Here is a 27420-nt window from a genome sequence, read left to right on the forward strand (position 1 = left end):
TAAATATTAAAATCTTTATTTAATGTTTCGACAAACCCTGTTGATGTCGCAACAGTGACATACAAAAAAAATACAAACAGCCAAGTAACAGCTTTGACATGGGTTTTACACTACGACATGGGTTTTACAGTACAACCATAGCAAAATATTTTGCAACAAAAACAAGCATTTCTTAAATGGACAAGTTCAGGTTAGTCCTTCCCCGTTTAGGCCCTTTTGCTTTCGTTTGGTTCCTAATGAATACACCCCTAGTTCTGCAGAGTGGCCAATGGCCTCAACGCCACTGTCAACAGGGGCAAACAACCCATTCAAGACATTCATATCATCTCTATTCCAGACTGTTGGAAGTGCACAGCTGTGACTCCGTCATATGTCTCATGGGTATAGTGTGAGCAGGGAGACCCACAAAGTTCCAGGAGGAGGATTCAAGTATCCGTGGCAAGTTTCAGTCAATCGGTGGCACCTGGGGTGTGATGCTCCAGGCTGGATCCCAGATCCTCACAGGCCCAGTGATGCTTTGAGCAGAGAGGCCATGTCCTCGGGTATGGTGCCCTCGTCACCTGGGTACGGACACAAAACGATTAAGTGATGATTCCATTTCTCAACATGTGATACTGATTTATTACATAAAGAAAAGAGACCATGGACACTTTGGACTTCCGGGTCGAGTGTGTGGGAGTGAGTGTGTCAAGTGTGTGGGAGTGAGTGTGTGGGAGTGAGTGTGTCGAGTGAGTGTGTCGAGTGAGTGTGTCAAGCGCGCGTCTATGTGTGCTAGGTCGTTACCCTCTTCGGCAGCAGTCATGTCCTGCTCCAGTTTGAGTTTCTTCTGACCCAGCTGCAGCATGGAGCCCTCTATGGTGTCCTTATGGATCAGCTTGATCACCTGGACTGTCCTGTAGGAGGACATGGACAGACATTGACCACCAGTCATTCATCACAAGAGTATTGTAGTATTGTCTCATAACTTGCCAGGTTTTTGTGTGACCATATGGTAACTCTTATCGTCACTACTTCTAGAGACTTGTCTCTAAGCAAGCCATCTCTCACTACTGACCCTAACCCCATAATGTAGCCCAGCCCTCTCCGTCCGTCCGTCCGCATTATGTGGTTAGGGTCAGTAGGGGTCTGTCTCACCTGTCTCTCCCTGTCTGTCTCACCTGGTCTGCCCCCATTTCTGTCTGTCTCACCTGACCCAGGCCCCCAGCTCGTGTCTCTCACCTGGTCTGCCCCCATTTCTGTCTGTCTCACCTGACCCAGGCTCCGGTTCGTGTCTCTCACCTGGTCTGCCCCCATTTCTGTCTCTCACCTGACCCAGGCTCCGGTTCGTGTCTCTCACCTGGTCTGCCCCCATTTCTGTCTCTCACCTGACCCAGGCTCCGGTTCGTGTCTCTCACCTGGTCTGCCCCCATTTCTGTCTGTCTCACCTGACCCAGGCCCCCAGCTCGTGTCTCTCACCTGGTCTGCCCCCATTTCTGTCTGTCTCACCTGACCCAGGCTCCGGTTCGTGTCTCTCACCTGGTCTGCCCCCATTTCTGTCTCTCACCTGACCCAGGCTCCGGTTCGTGTCTCTCACCTGGTCTGCCCCCATTTCTGTCTCTCACCTGACCCAGGCTCCGGTTCGTGTCTCTCACCTGGTCTGCCCCCATTTCTGTCTCTCACCTGACCCAGGCTCCGGTTCGTGTCTCTCACCTGGTCTGCCCCCATTTCTGTCTCTCACCTGACCCAGGCCCCCGGCTCGTGTCTCTCACCTGGTCTGCCCCCATTTCTGTCTGTCTCACCTGACCCAGGCTCCGGTTCGTGTCTCTCACCTGGTCTGCCCTAGTCTGTGGCAACGGTCCTCAGCCTGTTTGTCGTTGTAAGGGTTGTAGTCGATGTCATGCATGATGACCACGTTGGCCGAGGTCAGGTTGATACCCAGGCCGCCCGCATGCGTCGACAGCATGAACACAAAGATTTCCGGGTCCGTGTTGTAGTCGTCAATCAGCACGATCCTGCACCAAACACAGGTGGGTCCGGGGAGAACATCGGCTTTCTGCTTTTTCTGTACCGGCGCTACATACACTACTACAACACTAACATCGGTCTCTGAATATTGGCCACTGCCAGTTAAAGAGCTTTTTGTGATGAATTACCTTGGCTCCAGTTACACTCTCTGCCAAAAGACTACATACAATGTTGGACGGAAGCCATTGAGTTGAACACAACTGAAGCTCACCTGTCTGCTATAGGCGTGGAGCCGTCCAGTCGGATGTAGCGGTGGCCCAGGTGTTGGAGCAGAATCTCTACGATGTCCATCATAATGGTGAACTGACTGAAGAGCACTACCCGGTCTCCCTGCAGAGACGCACGTTTAAGTCTTTGAAAAGCGCTATAGAAATCTCATGTATTATTGTTATTAGAGCACAGCAAGGCACAGATCAGGACTGCATTCAGTGATGTGGAGACACCATGACATTTAGCCCTTACCCTCTTCCTCGTCTCACCTCCCTCCCCCCTCTTCCTCTCATTACCTTGGTCTTGAGTGTGGCAAGTAGTGTCTGGAGCAGGTGAAACTTCCCAGAGTCCAGTACAAGGTCTTTGTCCAGCTGGTATTTGTTCAGGGACGAGTACTTCTGGCACAGTCTGTGGAGCTCAAAGTCAGACATCACAGCCATGTCCTCTTGGATCAGCACTGGGTCCGCATCAAAATGGGTCGGCTCCTAGGGGGGGGGGGGGCATAAACAACAATTAAAGACAGAAGAGACAGGAGATGAATATAAACAGAGAGAGCAGATTTTACAGGTAAGGGTGGTAACAACAGGGTTACGTAGGAGAGGGACTTTTATCTCTTATTTACTGAATAAACCAGAACAGACAAACACAAAATGGCCAATGAAGCAACAACCTTGAGCATGAGGCCACTCATGGCCTCCAGTCTCTCTGTGGTGTAGTACTGCCGGTGTAGCAGAGGGTGGTTGGCCATCTTCCTCAGCTGCATCATCACGTTGCGCAGCTCTCTCTCTACACACGTGGAAAGAATGAGAGCGAGTGGGCGGGTGAAAGATTTATTGAATTGAACGGAATTAAATGTATAAATTAATGTAACTGATCTATTCAATTGCTTTACTGTACTATAATTGCGTTGCTTTGGCAACAACGGTACCCATGTGTGTGTGTGTGTGAGTGAGAGAAACAGTTTAGTTAAATTGAGGACACAGGATGTAAGACGCCGACCGCGTTATCTCATCTGCCATCACACTGTGCTAGTTACGAGGCACCAATTTGTCAAGGCACTGCTGTAACACACAGAGTAGGGAGTAGCTGCCACTAGATCCTGACTTTGGGTCAATTTGACATTTTCCCCGCTAATGGTTGGAGTTAGGAATAGGGAGGGGAAACTGATCCTAGATCTGTACCTAGGAGAAACTTCCTAGAGCTCCCTACAGTTCAGTGCAGTACGTACTCTCTCCGATGGCAGACTTCTTGAACTTGCCCACCATGGTCTGGTAAAGCTGCTGCTGCTTCTCACTCATTGGGCAGAATATCAACTTCTCCTCCTTCGCTGGCAGCAGCTTAAGAACCTGAGACACGCACACAGACACATTTAAATTGAACCTTTATTTAACTAGGCAAGTCAGTTAAGAACAAATTATTATTTACAATGACAGCCTACCAGTTAAATGCCTTGTTAAGGGGCAGAACAACAGATTTTTACCTTGTCAGCTCAGGGATTCGATCCAGCAACCTTTCGGTTACTGGCCCAACGCTCTAACCACTAGGCTACCTGCCGCCCCATACAGATATCTTTAACATTTTACATTGTGAAACATCCAACATTTCTAAGTTTAACCAGTCACTGAGTCCTTACCTCACTCTTGACTCGTCTGAGGATGAAGGGTTTCATGATGAGTTTAGCCTGGGTGATGCGGTCCCTCTCGAAAGAACTCTGCTCCTCATAGGATTTCTACCACAAAATAAACACCATCAAAAACACATCCTACAGTACGAGCCTGACTAAACATGAGGGGAGTGGGACCAAGGTCCGTATAGACAAATACCTCATTTAGACAGCATTGTTGGTATGTTACCTGTGAAAGGGGATGATTCCCTCCCCCACATTCTAAGCCTTTTATATCTCCCCACATGCTGAGTGGGAATAGTGGTGTACGTCTATTTGAATAAATCCATTGTAGACACATTCTGAATTCCTTTAGGCAGGTCTTCAGAACGATAAGACAAAAGGACCGAGTCATGGACGCCCTGGTCTAGAGGAAACACGACTGCACCAAATTAAGTCAACAGTTTGTTCAAACAAAATTTACGACACACTTACGTACCGCTGATTAGTCAACACACATTTTATAGTAAGAATAATGGAATATAATATTTTTCCCCATCAACTTGTGTCATGGGAACCTGTCATAACAAAAAAAAAGTGCCTTCTTTAAAATGTATTTAACCTTTAAGCAGTTAAGAACAAATTCTTATTTACAATGACGGCCTACTAGGGAACAGTGGGTTAAACTGCCTTGTTCAGGGGCAGAACGACAGGGTTTTACCTTGTCAGCTCGGGGACTCGATCTAGCAACCTTTCGGTTACTGGCTCAACGCTCTAACCACTCGGCTACCTGCTGCTCCAATTTTAAAACAGCAAATTGTAAGGTTTCTAAATCATGTCAAATCTGACCTGAATGACCTCTGTTGGAGCATTTGAAAAAGTTGTTTTTCTCCCATCAATGTTTCATCTTTGTTTCCTACCATCACTCTGCTTTGTCAGATACAGTATCATGCACATTGATAGCTTGCTGCAAAACATCCCAGCTAACTGTTTTTTTAATAGTAGCAGCAGACAGATATCTAAATAGGAATAATCGAAGTAAAACATGCTCAACATAAATGTCCAAGATACTGTAACCTATAGCTTCTGGCTCCAGGAGAAGACTAGTGCAGCAGCTTGCATAATTGCGCATTATTCCTTGGATAAATATTAGGTGTAATACTGAAGTAAATGTATCATCACCAGCCAATGTGATCACAACATCGCTCTCTCTCTTTTCAAAGTCCCCACCAGCTATTTTGGCTGAAGACCGATACACTACAAAAATCGCATGCATATTACCCATCATTTTCAAGCTAAATATAAGGGCCTTTTAAATATTTACCTGTCAAAAGTCGAGAAGAAAACATTAAATGGTTAAAAAGGCAAAGCATTACTGTGACAAGCATGAACAGCTCAAGGACCAAAAGAGCTCCATTTTAATGGAGAGAGTAAATGCATTAAAATGTATTGTGACTGAGGAGTTTGATGTCAGATAAGAATGTTCATGATTTAACGAGGGCCAAAGCCGGTAAGATGAAAGGAGACATTTTATACTGAGGCGTTGGTGGGACGTTTAAACATAACACCGCAATCATGATTTACCTCAGTTAGCGGAAATAAAAAGTACCTTTCAGATAAAGTTAGTGGTAAAAAGCTGAAGTTGGCGGGTTTTTGTATTGGCATGATAATGTCTCAGAGTAGGAGCACTGATCAAGGGTTAGTTGTTACGATTTAAAAAGGGCAAAACTGGTCCTAGATCAGCACTCCTAATCAGACGCTTTGTGAAGACAGGCCCTGGTCTGAGTGGTACAAGCTTGGTTTGAAACCCAGTTATGATCTCAAATCCCCATCCGCTCTATCCAAGCAATGCCAGACTGACTAGTGTTGCAAAATTCCGGTAACTCCCAGTTTGTCTGTAAATCGTGGTTGGAGGATGCTAGATTTCCTGCTTATTCCCTCCAGATTACGAGAATGTTCCGACTGTCTTCAAATCTTCCAACCCTGGGAATTTGGGGAAAGTGACCGAAATATTTCAAGCATAAACCTGACCTTACCATGGAGAACATCTTGACTAACTGCGTGGTGCTGCTGGAGAACATGGAGGGCATGATGAAGTTGAGCAGCGACATCAACTCCAGCAGGTTGTTCTGCAGAGGGGTGCCAGTCAGGAGCAACCGGTGCTCAGCCTGGGGACACACAGAGACAGGTAGTCAGGGAGGCAGAGGGACGCAGGACGGGAGGAGCAACCAGTACCTGGTTGACACAGAGACAGGTAGTCAGGGGGAGAGAAACACAGGGAGGGAGGGAAGAGTAAACACAGGAAGGGAGAGGTAAACACAGAGTTAGGAGCAACCGGTGCTCAGCCTGGGTACACACAGAGTCAGACAGAACCAGGCAGTGTTGGGTACACTAACATTGATGGCCATGAGGTGGCGGTAACGGAGGGACTTCATGTTCTTCAGCATGTGGCCCTCGTCAAACACGGCGTACTTCAGTTTGAGCTTGCGGAAGAGACTGCGGTCGCTGTCGTTGCCGATGGCCAGGCTGTATCTGCAGAGAGGAATGACAGACATCAGCATCTATAGTTGAACGTTCATTCCCTATGTAGGGCCTACATCAAAGTGGAAGGGCTACAGGCATGCAAGCGCATGCCTATGACGACTAGGGGGGGGGCAATGACGTTCTATTTACATTCATCAGATACTGTCAGCTTTCGTGTGAAGCTGTCTTGTAATGTTTGTTGTTGGGGGCCTGCGCTGCTGCCAGCAACTGTTTGGGTGTCACGGTGCATTTCTTTCAGATGGCTAGGCATTGAACCTGTACTACCATTACTGTCCCTCAGTACCACCTCAAAGTTAGCATTTCACCACCATCTCATTTAACATCTCAAAGTACTGCCATATTGGACTTCACAGCGGTTGCTTGCCATTCTCTGCCATTTTCCCAACTGTTAACAACGATGGCATGCTGAGCACTTTATATCTGTGGCAAATCATTTGGACGATGGATATCTCCTACTAACTGTACAGCATTGCTGCGTTAGGCATTTTATCATTTACATTTTGTGGGAAAAAAAGCGGGGGGAAAAAACAACTTTCAGTTAGCGATTCTCTCAAAACATTAACACCCCTAGCACCCACGCGCACACTAAGCAAAGTCAAGATGCCAGGGCCTATAAGTTCCAGTGAATTCCTGGTACTTATCGAATTGACTCATCGTGTGTGGAAGCTTAATGTCAGCTAACAAGATTGGAGAAGACGTACCAAGGGTGGACTCGGTGCCTTCATTTTCCATATGGCGCACTCGTACACTGGAACCATCCCAAATAGCACCCTCTTCCCTTTATAGTGCACTACTTTTCACCACAGCTCATAGGGCTCTGGTCAAAATATGTGCACTATAAAGGAAAGAGGGTGCCACTTGGGACAGCTACAGCACGTAAAGCTCTTTAATATCATTCATCCATGCATAACAAAGTGCTTTTCTGGTTCAGACAGACACCTAGGCCATTAAAACACCCCTGCACAGCTTTAAGGGTGTAGGGCGAAGTTGGCCCTAGACCAAGAGGGGGGCAAAGTACGGCTCGCCGGACACTTCAATCCGTCCCGTGAGACATTTAAATATTAATTATTATATTTAAGTTACGATTTTTTCCCTAAAATAACTCATTCCATGATAAACAATGAATAGATGGCGCTGTAGCCTGGCAGCGCTCTCTGTATTTGGGCCTACAGTCAGATTCAGAATGCACTCAAGTCATCATTGCCACTTCATTGCTTGACGACTTTTGACGTGAAAAATTAGTTCTGCGAAAATGAGAAGTGGACTCTGAATGTCGTGTGTTTAAAGAAGAATGGACAGCAAAATACTTTACTAATATTGGACACAAGGCGGTATGTCTACGCCAAGAAAGCGTTGCCGTTTTTAAGGAATATAATCTCAATCGAAACTTTAATGAAGCATGCTAACAGGGAAAAAATGCTTGGAAAAAATGAATCTACTGTGGAACAAACGTCAGACGGATCACCAAATCTAACCGGTAAAAACATTGGCCTACTAAAAAGATTACAAGACAAACTAAAAGAAGAAAGCACCAACTCAGAGGATTTGATATTTCTTCACTGTATTATTCATCAGGAAGCCCTGTGTAATATAGTGTGTTAAAGCTGGAAAATCATGTCAAAGTGGTTGTAAAACTTGTCAAGGGGACTTAACCATCGTCAGTTCATTCAGCTGTTCAATGACACAGAGGCAGAGCACCAGGACTTGTTGTACCATTCAAATGTGCGCTGGCTAAGCCTAGGAAAAGTATTATTTCGCCGTGTGTGGGAACTGAGGGGAGATGGGTATGTTCCTTGACGACTTCAACGAGTTGAAAGACAGATTGGCTGAGCGACTTTGCTTTCGGTGTGGCCATATTGGGGCATCTGAACCATCTGAACGGTGTTTTTGTGCATGGACTGTATTCTAACGGGAACGCATTCAAGACCAAACTTATGTTGTTCTCCAGACAAATGAGCAGCCGGTCTCTCGACGATTTTCTGACACCAGACGCACTGAATGTGCCCACATCGCAGTGCTGCACAGACATACAGTCGTGGACAAAAGCTTTGAGAATGACAAATATTAATATCCACAAAGTTTGCTGCTTCAGTGTCTTTAGATATTTTTGTCAGATGTTACTATGGAATACTGAAGTATAATTACAAGCATTTCATAAGTGTCAAAGGCTTTTATTGACAATTACATGAAGTTGATGCAAAGAGTCAATATTTGCAGTGTTGACCCTTCTTTTTCAAGACCTCTGCAATCCGCCCTGGCATGCTGGCAATTAACTTCTGGGCCACATCCTGACTGATGGCAGCCCATTCTTGCATAATCAATGCTTGGAGTTTGTCAGAATTTGTGGGTTTTTGTTTGTCCACCCGCCTCTTGAGGATTGACCACAAGTTCTCAATGGGATTAAGGTCTGGGGAGTTTCCTGGCCATGGACCCAAAATATCAATGTTTTGTTCCCCAAGCCACTAAGTTATCACGTTTGCCTTATGACAAGGTGCTCCATCATGCTGGAAAAGGCATTGTTCGTCACCAAACTGTTCCTGGATGGTTGGGAGAAGTTGCTCTCGGGGGATGTGTTGGTACCATACTTTATTCATGGCTGTGTTCGTAGGCAAAATTGTGAGTGAGCCCACTCCCTTGACTGAGAAGCAACCCCACACATGGTCTCAGGATGCTTTACTGTTGGCATGACACAAGACTGATGGTAGCGCTCACCTCATCTTCTCCGGACAAGCTTTTTTCCAGATGCCCCAAACAATCGGAAAGGGGATTCAGAGAAAATGACTTTACCCCAGTCCTCAGCAGTCCATTCCGTGTACCTTTTGCAGAATATCAGTCTGTCCCTGATGTTTTTCCTGGAGAGAAGTGGCTTCTTTGCTACCATTCTTGACACCAGGCCATCTTCCAAAAGTCTTCGCCTCACTGTGCGTGCAGATGCACCTGCCTGCTGTCATTCCTGAACAAGCTCTGTACTGGTGGTGCGCCGATCCCGCTGCTGAATCAACTTTAGGAGACGGTCCTGGCGCTTGCTGGACTTTCTTGGGCGCCCTTTAGCCTTCTTCACAATAATTGAACCGCTCTCCTTGAAGTTCTTGATGATCCGATAAATGGTTGATTTAGGTGCAGCAATATCCTTGCCTGTGAAGCCCCTTTTGTGCAAAGGAAAGATGACGGCACGTGTTTCCTTGCAGGTAACCATGGTTGACAGAGGAAGAACAATGATTCCAAGCACCACCCTCCTTTTGAAGCTTCCAGTCTGTTATTTGAATTCAATCAGCATGACAGAGTGATATCCAGCCTTGTCCTCGTCAACACTCACACCTGTGTTGAGAGAATCACTGACATGATGTCAGCTGGTCCTTTTGTGGCAGGGCTGAAATACAGTGGAAATGTTTTTTTGGGATTCAGTTCATTTGCAAGGCAAAGAGGGACTTTGAAATTAATTGCAATTCATCTGATCACTCTTCATAACATTCTGGAGTATAAGCAAATTGCCATCATACAAACTGAGGCAGCAGACTTTGTGAAAATTAATATGTGTGTCATTCAAAACTTTTGGCCACGACTGTACAGTAGACATTTGGCAAGATTGAGACTAAGCTGGAGGTTGTATCATGCCGCCCCCCCCCCCCCCACCAGACACACAACTAGAGCTCATGGACATCCAGTGTGACAGTGCTTTGAAGGAGAAGTACAACACAACCACAAAATACCAGTTTTATGGCTCACTGAATGAAACAGTTTCCAAACATGAAAAAGCACGCCCAGAGGATGCTGGTTTTATTCGGGTCGTGTGTGTGAACAAACTTTTCTCAGTAATTTAATGCATGGGCAAGGCAACTACAGCAAATCTCATCACAGGTCAAATTTAACAAACCATTTGTCAGCTGTTCTGAGGATCTCTACTTCAGAAATGACACCAGACTTCAACGCCCTTTCCAAGAGAGCTGAACAGACCCATTGCTCACATTAAGACTGAAATCACCAAGAGTGGTAGGCCAGGCCAGGGTTATTTCCCTGTTTTCAACAGTCTTTTAACAAATTATTATGGTGATGGTTATTGCAGTGAGAATTATCCAGCAATGCACTTGGATACTGGCCTTGTCCCCATTCATTTAACATTACTGCAATGGCTCAGTACTTTATTTGGGCTGAGATGATTTGACAACTGTTCAGTAATCTGCTTTAATATACAGAGTTAAAGACCATCTACATATCAACATGAAGCCAAATGTTTTTGTGTGTATGCGGTTTACAATGGTATTTTTTTAGGGTGGAAGTGAAATAAGAAGTATTCCATAAACAGGCCATTCAATATGAACTCAAATTCTTAATTTTTGCTCTTATTTGCGTCACTCAGATTGTACATCAGGAACAGATGATCTTTATCAGATGTCTGCTGTTTCCAGTCATATAAACATGTTTTTTCATATTTCAAAAGTTTGCACTTTTTGTGTCTGAGTCTGATTGTGGGTAGAGATAGTACATAGTTGTTCTGCAATCTTAGCAGCATATGTACACCTACAGTACACTACTACTTGTGTGTCAACGTGAACAAAAGGCTTCATATGTTGTCACACATATAATACGTGTCCCTTCACTTGGTTTCAAAAGCTGAAAGTGGCCCTTGAGCCAAAAGGTTTCCCTACCCCTGCCCTAGATGCTGATCTTGGGTCAGTGCACCCCTGCATAGCTGTAAAGGTGTAGAGTGAAGTTGGCCCTAGACGTTGATCTGGGTCAGTGCACCCCTGCATAGCTGTAAAGGTGTAGAGTGAAGTTGGCCCTAGATGCTGATCTTGAGGTAGTTTGAAAATAAATAAATGATAAAACACATAAAAAATGTTTTGCTCAGAAAACTTGGGGGGCCAAATTATACCACACGCAGGCAAAATTCTGCCCGCAGCCCTCCAGTTGGGGCACCCTGCACTAGGGGTTATTGTGGTTCCACTGACAGACTGAAACCTATCTGACAGCATGGCGTGCATGTGTCTGTCATAGACAACTCTAGTTCCCAAAAGCCATTTAAAGAAAGCATGGGCAGCGCCATTAAGTACTTTGACCATTTTGAAGTAGTCAACCGGGTGGGACTTCATATGGGTTAAGGAAGGATCACATAATTCCATCCAGGCCCTCAGGAGGGATAAACCAATGATTTATACTTGTTCGCAAACATTCCATAACTGCATGTGGCAGTAAATCTCCAACCGTGGCTTCATACCCGTTCAGACAACACACTCCAGGTGGCAGTAAATCTCCAACCGTGGCTTCATACCTGTTCAGACAACACACTCCAGGTGGCAGTGTGCACCCTTTCAGTTTGTTTACCAACTCATAAAAAGTAGTAGAAGAAAATGGACTACTTCAAAATGGAGATGGCCTCATTAGCACTATCCGTACATTCACAGACGCCATAATCGGACAGACACAAAGACGAGTCGTCTAAGTCTATGGTGTGTACAGTTGAAGTCGGAAGTTTACATACACTTAGGTTGGAGTCATTAAAACTTGTTTTTCAACCACTCCACACATTTCTTGTTAACAAACTATAGTTTTGGCAAGTCGGTTAGGACATCTACTTTGTGTATGACACAAGTAATTTTTCCAACAATTGTTTACAGACAGATTATTTCACTGTATCACAATTCCAGTGGGTCAGAAGTTTACATACACTAAATTGACTCTGCCTTTAAACAGCTTGGAAAATTCCAGAAAATGATGTCATGGCTTTTAGCTTCTGATAGGCAATTTGACATCATTTGAGTCAATTGTAGGTGTACCTGTGGATGTATTTCAAGGCCTACCTTCAAACTCAGTGCCTCTTTGCTTGACATCATGGGAAAATCAAAAGAAATCAGCCAAGACCTCAGACAAAAATTGTAGACCTCCACAAGTCTGCTTCATTATTGGGAGCAATTTCCAAACGCCTGAAGGTACAACGTTCATCTGTACAAACAATAGTACGCAAGTATAAACACCATGGGACCACGCAGCCATTATACCGCTCAGGAAGGAGAAGCGTTCTGTCTCCTAAAGATGAACGTACTTTGGTGCGAAAAGTGCAAATAAATCTAAGAACAACCGCAAAGGACCTTGAAGATGCTGGAGGAAACAGGTACAAAAGTCTCTATATCCACAGTAAAATGAGTCCTATATCGACATAACCTGAAAGGCCGCTCAGCAAGGAAGAAGCCACTGCTCCAAAACCGCCATAAAAAAGCCAGACTACGGTTTGCAACTGCACATTGGGACAAACATCTTAATTTTTGGAGAAATGCCCTCTGGTCTGATGAAACAAAATAGAACTGTTGGGTCATAATGACCATCGTTATGTTTGGAGGAAAAGGGGGAGGCTTGCAAGCCAAAGAACACCATCCCAAACGTGAAGCACGGGGGTGGCAGCATCATGTTGTGGGGGTGCTTTGCTGCAGGAAGGACTGGTGCACTTCACAAAATAGATGGCATCATGAGGATGGAAAATTATGTGGATATATTGAAGCAACATCTCAAGACATCAGTCAGGAAGTTAAAGCTTGGTCGCAAATGGGTCTTCCAAATGGACAATGACCCCAAGCATACTTCCAAAGTTGTGGCAAAATGGCTTAAGGGCAACAAAGTCAAGGTATTGGAGTGGCCATCACAAAGCCCTGACCTCAATCCTATAGAACATTTTTGGGCAGAACTGAAAAAGTGTGTGAGAGCAAGGAGGCCTACAAACCTGACTCAGTTACACCAGCTTTGTCAGGAGTAATGGGACAAAATTCACCCAACTTATTGTGGGAAGCTTGTGGAAGGCTACCCAAAACGTTTGACCCAAGTTAAATCATTTAAAGGCAATGCTACCAAATACTAATTTAGTGTATGTAAACTTCTGACCCACTGGGAATGTGATGAAAGAAATAAAAGCTGAAATAAATCACTCTGCTATTATTCTGACATTTCACATTCTTAAAATAAAGTGGTGATCCTAACTGACATAAGACAGGGAATTTGTACTAGGATTAAATGTCAGGAACACTGAAAAACTGAGTTTAAATGTATTTGGCTAAGGTGTATGTAAACTTCCGACTTCAACTGTATGTCTGCATGTGTCAAATCAAATGTTATTGGTCACATACATGTGTTTAGCAGATGTTAATGCGGGTGTAGCGAAATGCTTGTGTTTCTAGCTCCGACAGTGCAGTAATATCTAACAAGCATGTGTGTTGAACGACTCACGTGGACACGATGACGTTGAAGTCCAACTTATTATTAAGGATGTCATGTCGCAGGTACTGCCGGTCCTCCATAGAGCCTGAAAACACATCAGTGTTTACGCCATAGAAATATAATTACCATCCAATATGGCCTCATTGATTACAACGGGGACGCCCTTTCTAGTAATAATATGTCAACGGTTTACACATCATCCGCTTAGACTCAAAAGCTAACAACCGATCGCTTTATCCTGGACTTGAACAGATAAAAAGGAAGAGATGGGACCGCAACCAAAATAAGTCAGATGTTATTGTGCCAGTCATGTAAAAAAAAATATATACAATAATTTGACAAATAAAATCAACCAATCAAAACGCCTCACCGTAATAGACTAGCACCTTGAGTCTGGGGCACCACAGCTTTAGCTCCCGAACCCAGTTATCTGGAGCAAAGGGAACACATTTCAGACCACTTTAATACAATTGACTCAGACAAAACCTGACATTATGCCACACAGATATTATTAAAAGGCCAGACAATTTTAAGTGAAATTATCAAACAATACTCCTTTGTTCGTGTCATGTTTTCTATAAGTGGTTATAAAACACACTTAATTGGTTATAAAGTGAGTGGATTGACATGAGCAGAGCCCTTACCCAGGGTGGAGGCGGGCACAGTGATGAGGTGGGGGCCTTTGATGCCATCCTGGTACAGTCTGGCCAGGAAGGCTATGGCCTGGATGGTCTTTCCCAAACCCTGTCGAGTAGACGACCAAGAGAGTAAAAAGAGAGATGGAGAGAAAGAAAGAGAGCGAGAGAAAGAGAGCGAGCAAGAGAGAAAATAGAGATCAATATCTGCTCTTCAAAACAAGTATGAGTTAAAAACAGCATCACGGAGCCCCAGGTCTATTGTCAGGACTTGGAATCACCTCCTGGCAACCTAACAGTATTTCAACCAAACAAGACACCACTGGCAACCTAACAGTATTTCAACCAAACAAGACACCACTGGCAACCTAACAGTATTTCAACCAAACAAGACACCACTGGCAACCTAACAGTATTTCAACCAAACAAGACACCACTGGCAACCTAACAGTATTTCAACCAAACAAGACACCACTGGCAACCTAACAGTATTTCAACCAAACAAGACACAGCCTTTCCTTTTAAAATGTTAAAATAACAGATATGTCCCACCCATTCCTTTAGTTCTCTGTGTGTATTCACCTGCCGTTGCTCCACCCACACCATTATTCAAACACTCACTTATCTAGAGCCTTTGTAAAAAAATGTTGGTCGCTAAATCCGTCTAGAAGGACCACGTAAAAACGATTGGCTGGTATGCCCTCATCCGTCTGAGCGGTCAGCTGTGAACGCCCTCACCCGCTGTATACTTATAACTGATTGGTTTGGTTCTGCCCACTATAGTGCTGTCCGGTTAGAACATCACTGTACTCTTGACAGTCACCATTACACGTTTCCATTTGAGGATGTTTATATGATTCTGGTCATCCAAATGACTTGGAATCTTATTGTTGTGGTTGTAGAAGACAAAGATACGAACACATGTAAACAATATTAGTTAAGGGTTATAACTATGCAATATATGTACATTAAGGGGCAAATGTCATTACCCGTATAACCTGTCTATAATGGGTTATAAACACAGCATCAATATAGACATATACATTCACCTCTTGGAGCGAGAGAGAGAGAGAAACTAATTACTTGGATTGAAAAAGGGTCAAGATTTATGGCACCATCTCGCTCCAGCCTGGTGAGAATGTTTCCAGGTTGAGACCTTGAGATCAGATGTGCCTTGCTGAGTCGTAAATGACTCTGGACATGAGCAATCTCCAAGAACTGTCTGGGATGACGCTCGCTCATGGAAGCACAATAAAACCCTTTAATAAAAGGCCGCTATGGAAAACGCTGTGGAAGCGTGAGCAGACAAAACACTGTGTTTATCAATACGACAATTAAACCACTTCTGCACAAGTACTTGTCCAACCAATGCAATAACACTTCTGGCAGTACAGAATATTACTACATAGGATAAACAATCCATCAAGTAGTATTGGCAACTCTAACATTAAAGAATAGTAACAGCCATACAGTAGAACACATATGGCTGAAACGTATCAACGTAACATGTGGTAATTAATGAATAGTAACAGCCATACAGTAGAACACATATGGCTGAAACGTATCAACGTAACATGTGGTAATTAATGAATAGTAACAGCCATACAGTAGAACACATATGGCTGAAACGTAGCAACGTAACATTTAGTAATTAGTGGTAATTATCTATTACCACCCAGCATGTGAAAACCCAGATAAAACCCTCTTGCAACTTCCATTTTGATGCACGCACAACATTCAGACATTCCTGTTAGCGTTGACAGTAAAAACATACGTCTTCTCCCTTCGGATGATCATAACGCTCTGACCGGAGCTGAGCGGGTGCAGTGTCCAGATGCGCATTTTCAAGCACTCTGATTGGTTAGGAATGGCAGTGCTATGATGAGAGGGATAACGAAGGTAGGCTGAGCAGCCAAACTGACGGGACATAAGAGAAACTGAAGGGACTGCGAGTGGAAGTCGACAGAAAGGAGCAGGACGGCCTTCACAGCCATTTTATACTTGCCATTGTCTGTTTTCGGTTGGTAACAGTTCTACAATACAGGGAGGGGTAATCCACATAATTAAACACCATAGTATGTGGCAAAGTCTCAAATGGCACCCTATTCGCTATGGGCCCTGGCCAATAGTACACTAGAGAGAATAGGGTGGCATTTGGGAAACAGCGTGCATCTATATTGGGTAGTCAGCTCACCATCTCATCAGCCAGGATTCCACTCAGCTTGTGTTGGTGCAGCAGGAGAAGCCACTTCAGCCCAATCAACTGGTAGGGTTTCAATTGTAACCTGCATGGCAACCAATCACGATGTAAGACATTTAGAGACAAACCAATCACAATACAATATATTTAGAGGAAAAAACGAGACATCCAGTATCTGACAGCCGTGTAGCATAACATTTATCTATGATACGATACATCATTTGTTTAATGGGGTCAAAAAGGTTTATTCCTTTATTATTTCTAGACAATAAGTCATAGCATATGTGGAGATAACTTTTCAGAATACATCCATTATGCCATGGTAAATGGATGAATGAATTACAATGGCATTCACTTAGCATTTGGGATTTTTATGTTTGTTACCAGTGAGGATTTTTTCTCTTAATAAAGGGTCTATTGGGCGGTCCTTCAATACCTTTTATTTCCCCAATCGGAATATAAAATGACTACAGCAGATTAGATGTAATCTATGTTTAGTAGGCAAACGTTGAACGTTTCAGATAGAAATGCCATTACTCCTTGTCAGAGAGGCATATTTGTTCTAATATAACATATTTCTACCTGAACGGTTCCAAAACATTGCGTCCTGCCGAACGGCACCTCTGGACATTGCACTTACTTTCTGTTGAGGATGGAGGGCTGGGTCACGGAGCCCATGTCCTTGTCGATGACCTGGTTGACTCCCTTCAACATCTTGCCCGAGATGTTCTGGCACTTGGACATGAGGCCCTGGACCACGGCTCTCTCCCTCAGCACCACCCTACAGCCCAGCAGCAGCACCAAAGACAGGCCTTTCTCTTTGTGGAACAGCTCCTTCTAAAAATGGACACACGCATTAAAAAAAAAGTGTGTCACCAACCGGTCATAATGCCTCATCTTTTTCATTTGACGTGATATCAGTTATGCAATTGTATGGTTGCACAACGAAGCCCAAGCCGTGAATTAAAGATGAGGCTATGTCATGGTCGTTGAGGACTACCATACAGTGGGCCAGCTGAATTCACACCACATTCAGATAACATCTTTCAGCTGGTGGTGGATGTGGTGGTGGAGCCGGTTCAGGTTTAAAGTGCCTTGTGGCTCTTCAATTCACACCTGCATATCCAATGATCCTGCTTAGAGCTGTGTGGGAGTGACAACCTTGCATGTCCAATGACCCTGTTTAGAAGCGGAAGCCGAAACAGGAAGTACCCGTGATTTGCTCCGTTGAGAAGTGGTCACCAGAATTAGAGGGTATGCTTCTGGACTTCTTTGCTAGCGCTGATTGGAATGTTTTGAGGCTCCGCAGATAACGTCGACGAGCAAACCACCACCGGCTTCATTAGAAAATGCATCGGCGGCGTTGTGCCCATGGTGAGGGTTCGCATCTTCCCCAATCAAAAGCCCTGGATTAACAGAGTTTGGCGCTAAACTAAAGAACAGAGCTACCACACACAGGGCTACCACACACAGGGCTACCACACACAACCCTGAGGCTACGGCTGAGGACAGGAACAAGTACAAGAACAACCACTATGACCTCCACAGTCATCAAACGAGAAAAGGGACAATATAGGAATAAGGTGGAATCATACTACATAGGCTCCGACGCCCTCCGCATGTAGCAGGGGCTACAGTCTATTATAGATTACAAAGGAAGACCCAGCCGTGATCTGCCCAACGATGCCGCTCTACCAGACAAACTCAATGCATTTGATGCACGCATTGAAAACAAAAACATCAAGGCGGGTATGAGGGCTGTCACCGACCCAGAGGATTGGGTGAGCTCGCTCTCTGAGGCGGGCCCCGACGGTATTCCATGCACATTCTCAGAGCATGCGCAGAAAAGCTCACAGATATATTCACTGTAATTTTCAACCTCTCCTTGTCCCAGTCTGTATTCCCCACATGTTTTAAACTGACCACCATCATTTCTGTTCCCAAGAACTCTAAGGCTTCATGACTCAATGACTACCGCCCTGTAGCACTCACATCTGTAATCATGAAGTGCTTTGATAATCTGGTTATGGCACACATTAATTCCACCATCCCAGACCCATTCCAATTTGCATACCGCCCCAACAGATCCATAGATTACACAATCTCAATTGCTCTCCACACTGCTCCTATCCACCTAAATAAGAGGAACACCTGAGAATGCTGTTCATTGACTTCAGCTCAGAGTTCAACACCATTATCCCCTCACCAAGCTTAGGACTCTGGATCTACAGGTGTACCATTGAGAGCATATTGACTGGCTGCGTCACCGCTTGGTATGGCAATAGCACCACTCTCGATCGCACGCCACTACAAAGGGTTGTGTGGACATGCCCAGTACATTACTGGGGCCGAGCTCCCTGCCATCCAGGACCTCTAGATCAGGCGTCAAAGACCCCAACCACCCAAGCCATAGACTATTTTCTCTGCTGCCACACAGCAAGAGGTGCCGGTGCATCAAGTCTGACACCAACAGGCTCTTGAACAGCTTTTATCCCCAAGCAATATGACTGATAACTAGCTAACAAAATGGCTGCACAGACCGAGTTCACCTTGTATGTTCACTGACCTTTTATTTTAACATTTGCACCATCTCTACACACACACAGGGCCCTACACACTCACTCACACACATTTATACTGACTCCACTCACAAGCTAATGCTACTCTGTTTATCTACATCCTGCCTAGTCTGTCACGCCCACGCCGGATACCATCACAGACGTCAGGGCCTTTATTCATAGAGCATCTCACGGTTTGAAGTACTGACAGGTTCCCCTTCTGTCCATGTAATGATATTCATTAGGTCCTAAAAGGCCATTTTTGTTACAATGTAACCAAAACCGTACACAATGCACATCCACTGATAATGACCAACGTTCAGTTTCATTTGAGGACCAGGATGTTGACAACTGTGCCATACAGATTGTTTTTATGTATCGATTTCATTGCAAAGGGTGTATGAATTGATATGTAAAACGACACAAGATTCAAGACTTCGTGCTTTTCAGCTAAAATTGTACAGAATTCTTGCCACAAACAAAATGTTGACTATTTGGGGCATACAATCATTGTATCTCTGCAGATTTAGTTGTGAGGATACAGAATCATGACCATTTGTTCTGGTATTGCACTCAGGTAGCCTGTTTCTGGTATCAGGTTCAGGAATGGCTGAGAAAGCATAACATGAATCCAAAGTTGACCCTAGAAATAGAATTGTTGGGATATCTGGAGAGACCTGGTTAGTCAATTACTAATATTCTAATACTCTTAGTAGAAGTATTTATCTTCAACTTGCAATCTGTTGATTCTATTCGATATATTCAAATTGTATGTTAAACATCATAGCATAGTAGAAAGATATATGGCACGTAGAAATCCGAAGAGGGTGGCCAGCAGCGATAGGTGGGATGGGCTGAGGGAAGCTGAGGGTTGGGATGTGGAACTGGAGACAAGTGGGAGTGGAGATGCTGGGCGGGGGATAGAATGACGGTCAAAGGAAAAAGAAAGGAAAAAAAGTCTAAATAAACCCCCCAAAAAGTTTGAATGACACCATTATTACAGCGAATGCCTGTATGCCTGTTGGCCTGAGGCTGACGCCGCACAGCTACACACACACACATAAATAGTTCCACATGCACTCCAACAGGTCGCTGGTCCGGGTCCCGGTCCTGATCTGTCGACGTGCCCTTGGGCGTGGCGCTTGACCCTGGTTGCTCCTGTGGGTCTCTCTGGATGAGAGTGTCTGCTAGGTGACTGAACGGAATGTAAATGTTGAGCAGCTTCACTGCAGGTAGATTGTATGTTTTAGTATTCAATAAAAACGAATAATCAACCTCTTGTGGCAGGCATTATAGAAAATGAATACAGGACTCAAACAATCTCTAAAGCAAGCACCCCCCCCCACGTGCTAGTGAGTAGCCAGCTAATCTTTAGATTTCAAGTCTAGACAATTTGGGCTCCCGGGTGGCGCAGCTGTCTAAGGCACTGCATTTCAGTGCAAGAGGTGTCACATTACAGTCCCTGGTTCAAATCCAGGCTGTATCGCATCAAGCCGTGATTGGGAGTCCCATAGAGTGGCGCACAATTGGCCCAGCGTCATCCAGGTTTGGCCATCATTGTAAATAAGACTTTGTTCTGAACTGACTTGTGATAGAGAGATTTGGAACACCCCCCCCCCCATATCGAAAATACAAACAAGCTCTTTAGTTTACAGCAGTGTTTCCCTGTCGTCGCTCACTTTGTGACTAACAGGCGCCTGTCCTATGAATAAATCGCTAGAAGATGCCTATGGTTCATTCTAGGGGGAGAGGACTTGGCTGACTGTTTTTTCTGACTAGTAAATTGTAAAAAAGTAGCCGTTTATATTTAAGTGGAAAAAGTACCCAGCTGAAAGTGTGTGTATAGCTGATGCTAGTGGAAAACACTGCTAGCCTATATTGCTCTGCTGCCAGCATGAGTGACATTGGCAGCAGCCAATGAGCTGGGGTTTCCATCATTCCACAACTAGTCACATGGTTTGTCATAGTAGGCCATTGGCTCAGAGAGAGAGAGAGTAGAAACCTAACATGGCTAAGGAGGCCAGGCCACGAGTCGTAGACTGAGTAGAACACACCTTCACCTAAAACCAAAATCAGTGTACAAGGCAAAAAGAACAAGACACACAAATGGAAGAAAATGCCACTGAGGACAGAACTGCAGGGCCTTAGTTGGAGGGAGCATTGAGGCTCAGTGACACAAGAGCATGCAGATAGGAGAGGTGGTGTGCAATCTCTTACCAGGTTGCTCCATAAAGCAAAAGGCCGCAGCTCCACGATCTTCTTGGCCTTCTTCACCGAACAGCCGGCGATGAGGGACAGCTCGTCCAGCGAGGCCTCTTGGAAGAAGAGCAGGATCTGGCCTTGGAGCTTGGATGTGCCCACGTCTTCCGCCCCCGAGTCCAGGTCCTCAAACTCAAACTCGCTGCTGGCCGTCTCCTCGTCCTCCGAGCTGCTGGCCCTCTCGTCAGAGGTGTGAGCCTTCCTCTTCCTCTCCACTGCCTCCATTTTAGCCATGCTGGTCCCGTTGGACATCTTCAGGCTCGGCGAATTTGAGGAGGAGGTAGGTTTAGATTCAGGGGCAAATTTCTTGAACATCCATTTTAGAGGGGAAGCTTTGCTTGGCTTGGCTTCCTCCATGCCGTCCTCGGACTCTCTGCTCGGCTTGGCGTCACTCTTGGTGTCGCTCTTGGCTTTGGGTTCCTTTTTCTTGACTTCAGGGGAGCTGGAGTATTCCTCTTCAGTAGAAGAAATCAGTAAAAAGGGCACGTTGATAAATATAATGAGTACAGTAGTAATAAACACACTAGATGGTAAGAATAGGTGAAACAGTCACATGACTAGCAACACTATCAGTGATGTTTCAACTGGATGAGGACAGTCACATGATCACCTGGGTCAGAGAACATGCGAAGCGCCTCCAAGGCGTCGGCCACGTTCCACTCATGTTCCTGGAGCACAGCCCTGAGTTCCTGTAGGATGTGACAGACAGGGTAGAAGAGATCAATTGTCACACTCCAGTCACCTTTTCTAAAAATCACCCGATTTACTTAAAAATGGAAAAACGACTCTTTCCTCTTTTGTTCTTTATTGCTTCTCTATTGTTTCTGCAAGCGAGGGAGGAGGATGATGACGACAGAGGCCACAGTCAGACCAACACTTTAAAAATGGCCTATTCCTGGAAGTTTACAGTGAGTCTAAGAAAGATTCTCTCACCACCTGGTGTGTTATGATCATGACTCTCGAGGTGTGTGTGGTTGCTGTGGCAACAGCTGACTATAGAATTACATCACAGGTTGGTGGCACCTTAATTGGAGAGGACGAGCTAATGGTAATGGCTGGAGCAGAATAAGTGGAATGGTATCAAATACATCAGACACATTGGAGCGTTTCTCTATATGAATACTACCGTGATCAACACTCGTTCTCCAAGTACATTCTTAGATGACCTTCTATTGAGTACGTTCCTGTGAGGACGAGTGTGGAGAACGCATAAAACACTGGCACTCCCCCTACTGTAATACCTCACTCTGCACCTCCCCATTCACTGACCCTTCTTCCAGCCAGGACAATGGCAGCAATATAGACCAAACAAGATATACACAAAGCAAACATTTTACTTCATGCTAACACAGCTAGCTACATGTGCATCTTAATAATGTACCTAACCAGATAGAATAACAGGCAAAAAATTATCTAAAGCCAATGTTACCCAAGGTAAATGTCAATTCTTCATGGATAGCTACAATTCTTTGTGGCTATATGACTAGCTAACAGTACTAGCTAGCCAGTTAGCTCTATTAACTTACTATGGGCTTGCTACCTACTTTGTAGCCAGGATTTCTGTGTGGCTGACACTCTCACTCACTTCCTTATCCTGGTCAAAGAACTTCCTCTGCAGTTTCCTAACCATGGCCTCCTGTCTTTCCCAGCTGGGCTCTGCGCCCTCCTCTTCAGAGTCTTCAGCCTGGTGAATCAGACAGCGTGTTCATTAGTGTACACCGTAGCAAAACATTTAAAAAAAAAAAGTAAATAGTGAATACACCCACAGTGAAGGTTAGTACTGCTGAGAAGCAGCAACGGCACAATGCATGCATGGTGTTAAGGTCTACCCCCCCCCCGCCTCACCAGAGACGTTCTACCCCCCAAACCTCACCAGAGACGTTCTACGCTCCCCCCCCCCCACCGGCCTCACCAGAGACGGTCTACCCACAACCATAGACGTCTAAAGCACCCCCCCCCCCCCACCAGAGTCTCCCCACCCCCCCCCACTCACCAGAGACGGTCTAAATCCCCCCCCCCCTCCCCCAACAGAGACGGTCTAAATCCCCCCCCCCCTCCCCCAACAGAGACGGTCTAAATCCCCCCCCCCCTCCCCCAACAGAGACGGTCTAAATCCCCCCCCCCTCCCCCAACAGAGACGGTCTAAATCCCCCCCCCTCCCCCAACAGAGACGGTCTAAATCCCCCCCCCCTCCCCCAACAGACCCTCCCCCAACAGAGACGGTCTAAATCCCCCCCCCCCTCCCCCAACAGAGACGGTCTAAATCCCCCCCCCCCCTCCCCCAACAGAGACGGTCTAAATCCCCCCCCCCCTCCCCCAACAGAGACGGTCTAAATCCCCCCCCCCTCCCCCAACAGACCCTCCCCCAACAGAGACGGTCTAAATCCCCCCCCCCCCCTCCCCCAACAGAGACGGTCTAAATCCCCCCCCCCCCTCCCCCAACAGAGACGGTCTAAATCCCCCCCCCCCCCTCCCCCAACAGAGACGGTCTAAATCCCCCCCCCCTCCCCCAACAGAGACGGTCTAAATCCCCCCCCCCTCCCCCAACAGAGACGGTCTAAATCCCCCCCCCCTCCCCCAACAGAGACAGTCTAAATCCCCCCCCCCTCCCCCAACAGAGACAGTCTAAATCCCCCCCCCTCCCCCAACAGAGACAGTCTAAATCCCCCCCCCTCCCCCAACAGAGACAGTCTAAATCCCCCCCCCTCCCCCAACAGAGACAGTCTAAATCCCCCCCCCCCTCCCCCAACAGAGACAGTCTAAATCCCCCCCCCCTCCCCCAACAGAGACAGTCTAAATCCCCCCCCCTCCCCCAACAGAGACAGTCTAAATCCCCCCCCTCCCCCAACAGAGACAGTCTAAATCCCCCCCCCTCCCCCAACAGAGACAGTCTAAATCCCCCCCCCTCCCCCAACAGAGACAGTCTAAATCCCCCCCCCTCCCCCAACAGAGACAGTCTAAATCCCCCCCCCCTCCCCCAACAGAGACAGTCTAAATCCCCCCCCCCTCCCCCAACAGAGACAGTCTAAATCCCCCCCCCCTCCCCCAACAGAGACAGTCTAAATCCCCCCCCCCTCCCCCAACAGAGACAGTCTAAATCCCCCCCCCCTCCCCCAACAGAGACAGTCTAAATCCCCCCCCCCTCCCCCAACAGAGACAGTCTAAATCCCCCCCCCCTCCCCCAACAGAGACAGTCTAAATCCCCCCCCCCTCCCCCAACAGAGACAGTCTAAATCCCCCCCCCCTCCCCCAACAGAGACAGTCTAAATCCCCCCCCCCCTCCCCCAACAGAGACAGTCTAAATCCCCCCCCCCCTCCCCCAACAGAGACAGTCTAAATCCCCCCCCCCTCCCCCAACAGAGACAGTCTAAATCCCCCCCCCCCTCCCCCAACAGAGACAGTCTAAATCCCCCCCCCCCTCCCCCAACAGAGACAGTCTAAATCCCCCCCCCCTCCCCCAACAGAGACAGTCTAAATCCCCCCCCCCTCCCCCAACAGAGACAGTCTAAATCCCCCCCCCTCCCCCAACAGAGACAGTCTAAATCCCCCCCCCTCCCCCAACAGAGACAGTCTAAATCCCCCCCCCCTCCCCCAACAGAGACAGTCTAAATCCCCCCCCCCTCCCCCAACAGAGACAGTCTAAATCCCCCCCCCCCTCCCCCAACAGAGACAGTCTAAATCCCCCCCCCCCTCCCCCAACAGAGACAGTCTAAATCCCCCCCCCCCTCCCCCAACAGAGACAGTCTAAATCCCCCCCCCTCCCCCAACAGAGACAGTCTAAATCCCCCCCCCTCCCCCAACAGAGACAGTCTAAATCCCCCCCCCTCCCCCAACAGAGACAGTCTAAATCCCCCCCCCTCCCCCAACAGAGACAATCTAAATCCCCCCCCCTCCCCCAACAGAGACAGTCTAAATCCCCCCCCCTCCCCCAACAGAGACAGTCTAAATCCCCCCCCCCTCCCCCAACAGAGACAGTCTAAATCCCCCCCCCTCCCCCAACAGAGACAGTCTAAATCCCCCCCCCTCCCCCAACAGAGACAGTCTAAATCCCCCCCCCCTCCCCCAACAGAGACAGTCTAAAGCCCCCCCCCCCCTCCCCCAACAGAGACGGTCTAAAGCCCCCCCCCCCCCCTCCCCCAACAGAGACGGTCTAAAGCCCCCCCCTCCCCCAACAGAGACGGTCTAAAGCCCCCCCCTCCCCCAACAGAGACGGTCTAAAGCCCCCCCTCCCCCAACAGAGACGGTCTAAAGCACCCCCTCCCCCACCAGAGACGGTCTAAAGCCCCCCCCCCCCACCAGAGACGGTCTAAAGCCCCCCCACCAGAGCCGATCTACCACACCCCCAGCGGCCTCACCAGAGACGGTCTACTCCACCCCCGTCTTACCGGAGACGTTCTCTTCCTCTTGCTGGGCTGCTGGACCACATCTTTGTCTCGACAACTGCTGGATCCGTCCGGTTTCTTCTTCCGCGTTGAGTCTGGACAACCGATTGAGTCAATGTGTGAGGAGAAACATGCCTATATTTTTCATGTTTTAGCAATGGCAGACAAAGCCCTATAGCCATCATTACAATGAGGTCCAGGCTATGTTGTCATGAGCGGAAGAAGAGATGTCATAAACATAGAAAACACTGGAAAACACTGGTCAAGCAGGCCATGTTTGGTGGTATAGTAGGGGACAGGCCGCAACCTGCTGTCTATGGTAGTAGTAAATCAAACAGATACCTTTGTCACCAAACATCAGGCATGAGGCTACGGCACCATCTAAAGTGCTTGTGCTTTCAATCACCTGAAAACAAAGCAAAGTTCAATATATAAGCGATGTGAATCCAGACACTGAGCAGCAGCTGTCTTTAAGAGACTATACAATAGTTTGTGTCAGAAAAGTGATTGATATGAAATTACCTCCAGCAACTCCTTCCTGTTTCTGTTAGGGAAAATTTCCTGCAGTTTTTCCAGTCTCTCTTCCAGCTCCTTGTCAACTTGGTCTTCCTTATCATATGGCTCAGTCATCTCTCTTACCTCTAGCTTCACTGGTTTCTTCACTGGTTCCCTGAAAGAGAAAGAACTACAAGATTAGACTGGCATGTTAAGCAACACTTAATGGAATTAGTTATAACGTTACCTTGACGCAAGTCATGGGGGAAATATAGGCTAGGCCTAGATATTTCATCTCAACGCGGCTCTACTTACTTCACCACTTTCGTGAATTTATCCCTCATCGAATCACTTGCCAAATCGTCATCAGAGTCACTGATGACACTGATGACATCTTCAAACACTACTCCTCGCGCAGGTTTTCCTAGGTTGGCCATAGGTGTTGTTACTCGTGCTGTATGGGCCATAGAAATATGGGCAAAGACAGTTTAGCAATCAGATGTAATTAAAGCGAGGGCACATACTATAGTTATGCGATTGTTGCTAGCAATCAGTTCACCACCCAAAACACAATTTGGTTGACCAACCAACTAGCTTTCTATTTAGCTAGCTAACGTTAAATGTTAGCTGTCGCCCAGAGAAAGTGACTGATAAAGCTAGCTAACGTTAGCTAAAGGCTAAGGTATAGCTAAATGTCAACAGTACAAAGTCATAATATATTATGATTAGGGTTAGCTAGCTAAGCCACATATGTATAGTGTAGGTCCTGCTCTTGCCGCTGGTTATAAGCGATGTGGCAGCTAGCGGTCTAGCTAGCTACATAATGGCTGACTACTGTTAGCTTAGCTAGTTAGCAAGCAAATCATACCTGGTTTATTCTCCTTTTCTGACTCTGGACTTACGGAACCGCTGTATTTATCCTGGTTAGACGTTGCTTTATTATTGTCAAAACGAAACCGGTCCAAATTAAATAAACTCATTTTCAAACGACAAGTATTAAAACGTTACACAGCTAGCTAGCAAGCAATAGAGGTGAGCTCTTTGTCTCGGCACAAAAGATTCCTTATTCTGGCTACGATTAACCAATGAATTGGTGCCAATAACGCTGTAGTAGCTAGCAAGCTAGCCACGAAACGTTCCACCTTTGAAAGCGGGACTCTCAATAGTTGCAAGTTGTCAGTACTCAAACTATCCAACGATAAACTCATCAATTATACAATCCAACATTGTATAACGTTCATTATTTTAGATATACGGCTAGCTAAACGTTAACACTAACTATAAAAATCTTATACTATGAGAAAAATCCATTTATTTGCCCGCGAAC

At 46.3% G+C, this 27420-nt stretch overlaps 1 protein-coding gene across 2 annotated transcripts; it reads right to left on the reverse strand.

The window, feature by feature from the left end:
• On the reverse strand, positions 1 to 27420 carry LOC120044501 (SWI/SNF-related matrix-associated actin-dependent regulator of chromatin subfamily A containing DEAD/H box 1A-like). 2 transcript variants are annotated; one of them, XM_038989192.1, is made up of 23 exons: positions 26962 to 27420; positions 26409 to 26547; positions 26121 to 26268; positions 25941 to 26004; positions 25602 to 25693; positions 22802 to 22900; positions 21827 to 21905; positions 21175 to 21671; positions 17040 to 17236; positions 16394 to 16484; positions 14209 to 14308; positions 13935 to 13994; positions 13574 to 13649; positions 6214 to 6349; positions 5854 to 5985; positions 3848 to 3943; positions 3443 to 3560; positions 2885 to 3000; positions 2511 to 2699; positions 2216 to 2334; positions 1809 to 1991; positions 784 to 893; positions 1 to 560 (listed from the first exon to the last, which is right to left on the reverse strand). In XM_038989192.1, exons 1-23 carry the CDS (start codon positions 27071 to 27073, stop codon positions 499 to 501), a joined length of 3015 nt encoding a protein of 1004 aa, XP_038845120.1. In that variant the 5' UTR covers positions 27074 to 27420; the 3' UTR covers positions 1 to 498. The 2 variants fall into 2 exon arrangements, with proteins under 2 accessions (XP_038845120.1, XP_038845195.1); XM_038989267.1 differs by lacking the exons at positions 25602 to 25693; positions 25941 to 26004; positions 26121 to 26268; positions 26409 to 26547; positions 26962 to 27420 and having other exon boundaries at positions 22761 to 22810.

The sequence above is a fragment of the Salvelinus namaycush genome, chromosome 1 (assembly GCF_016432855.1).
Source record: "Salvelinus namaycush isolate Seneca chromosome 1, SaNama_1.0, whole genome shotgun sequence".
Taxonomy (NCBI): domain Eukaryota; kingdom Metazoa; phylum Chordata; class Actinopteri; order Salmoniformes; family Salmonidae; genus Salvelinus; species Salvelinus namaycush.

Bases quoted from the DNA above. Each gene is read 5' to 3' on its own strand.
- LOC120044501 (XM_038989192.1), bottom strand. From the start codon at position 27,073: ATGAGTTTATTTAATTTGGACCGGTTTCGTTTTGACAATAATAAAGCA. The intron at 16,485-17,039 runs GTAAGTGCAATG...GTTGCCATGCAG, and splicing joins CCCTCCATCCTCAACAGAAA to GTTACAATTGAAACCCTACC. The intron at 13,995-14,208 runs GTAAGGGCTCTG...CCTTTGCTCCAG, and splicing joins TGTGCCCGCCTCCACCCTGG to ATAACTGGGTTCGGGAGCTA.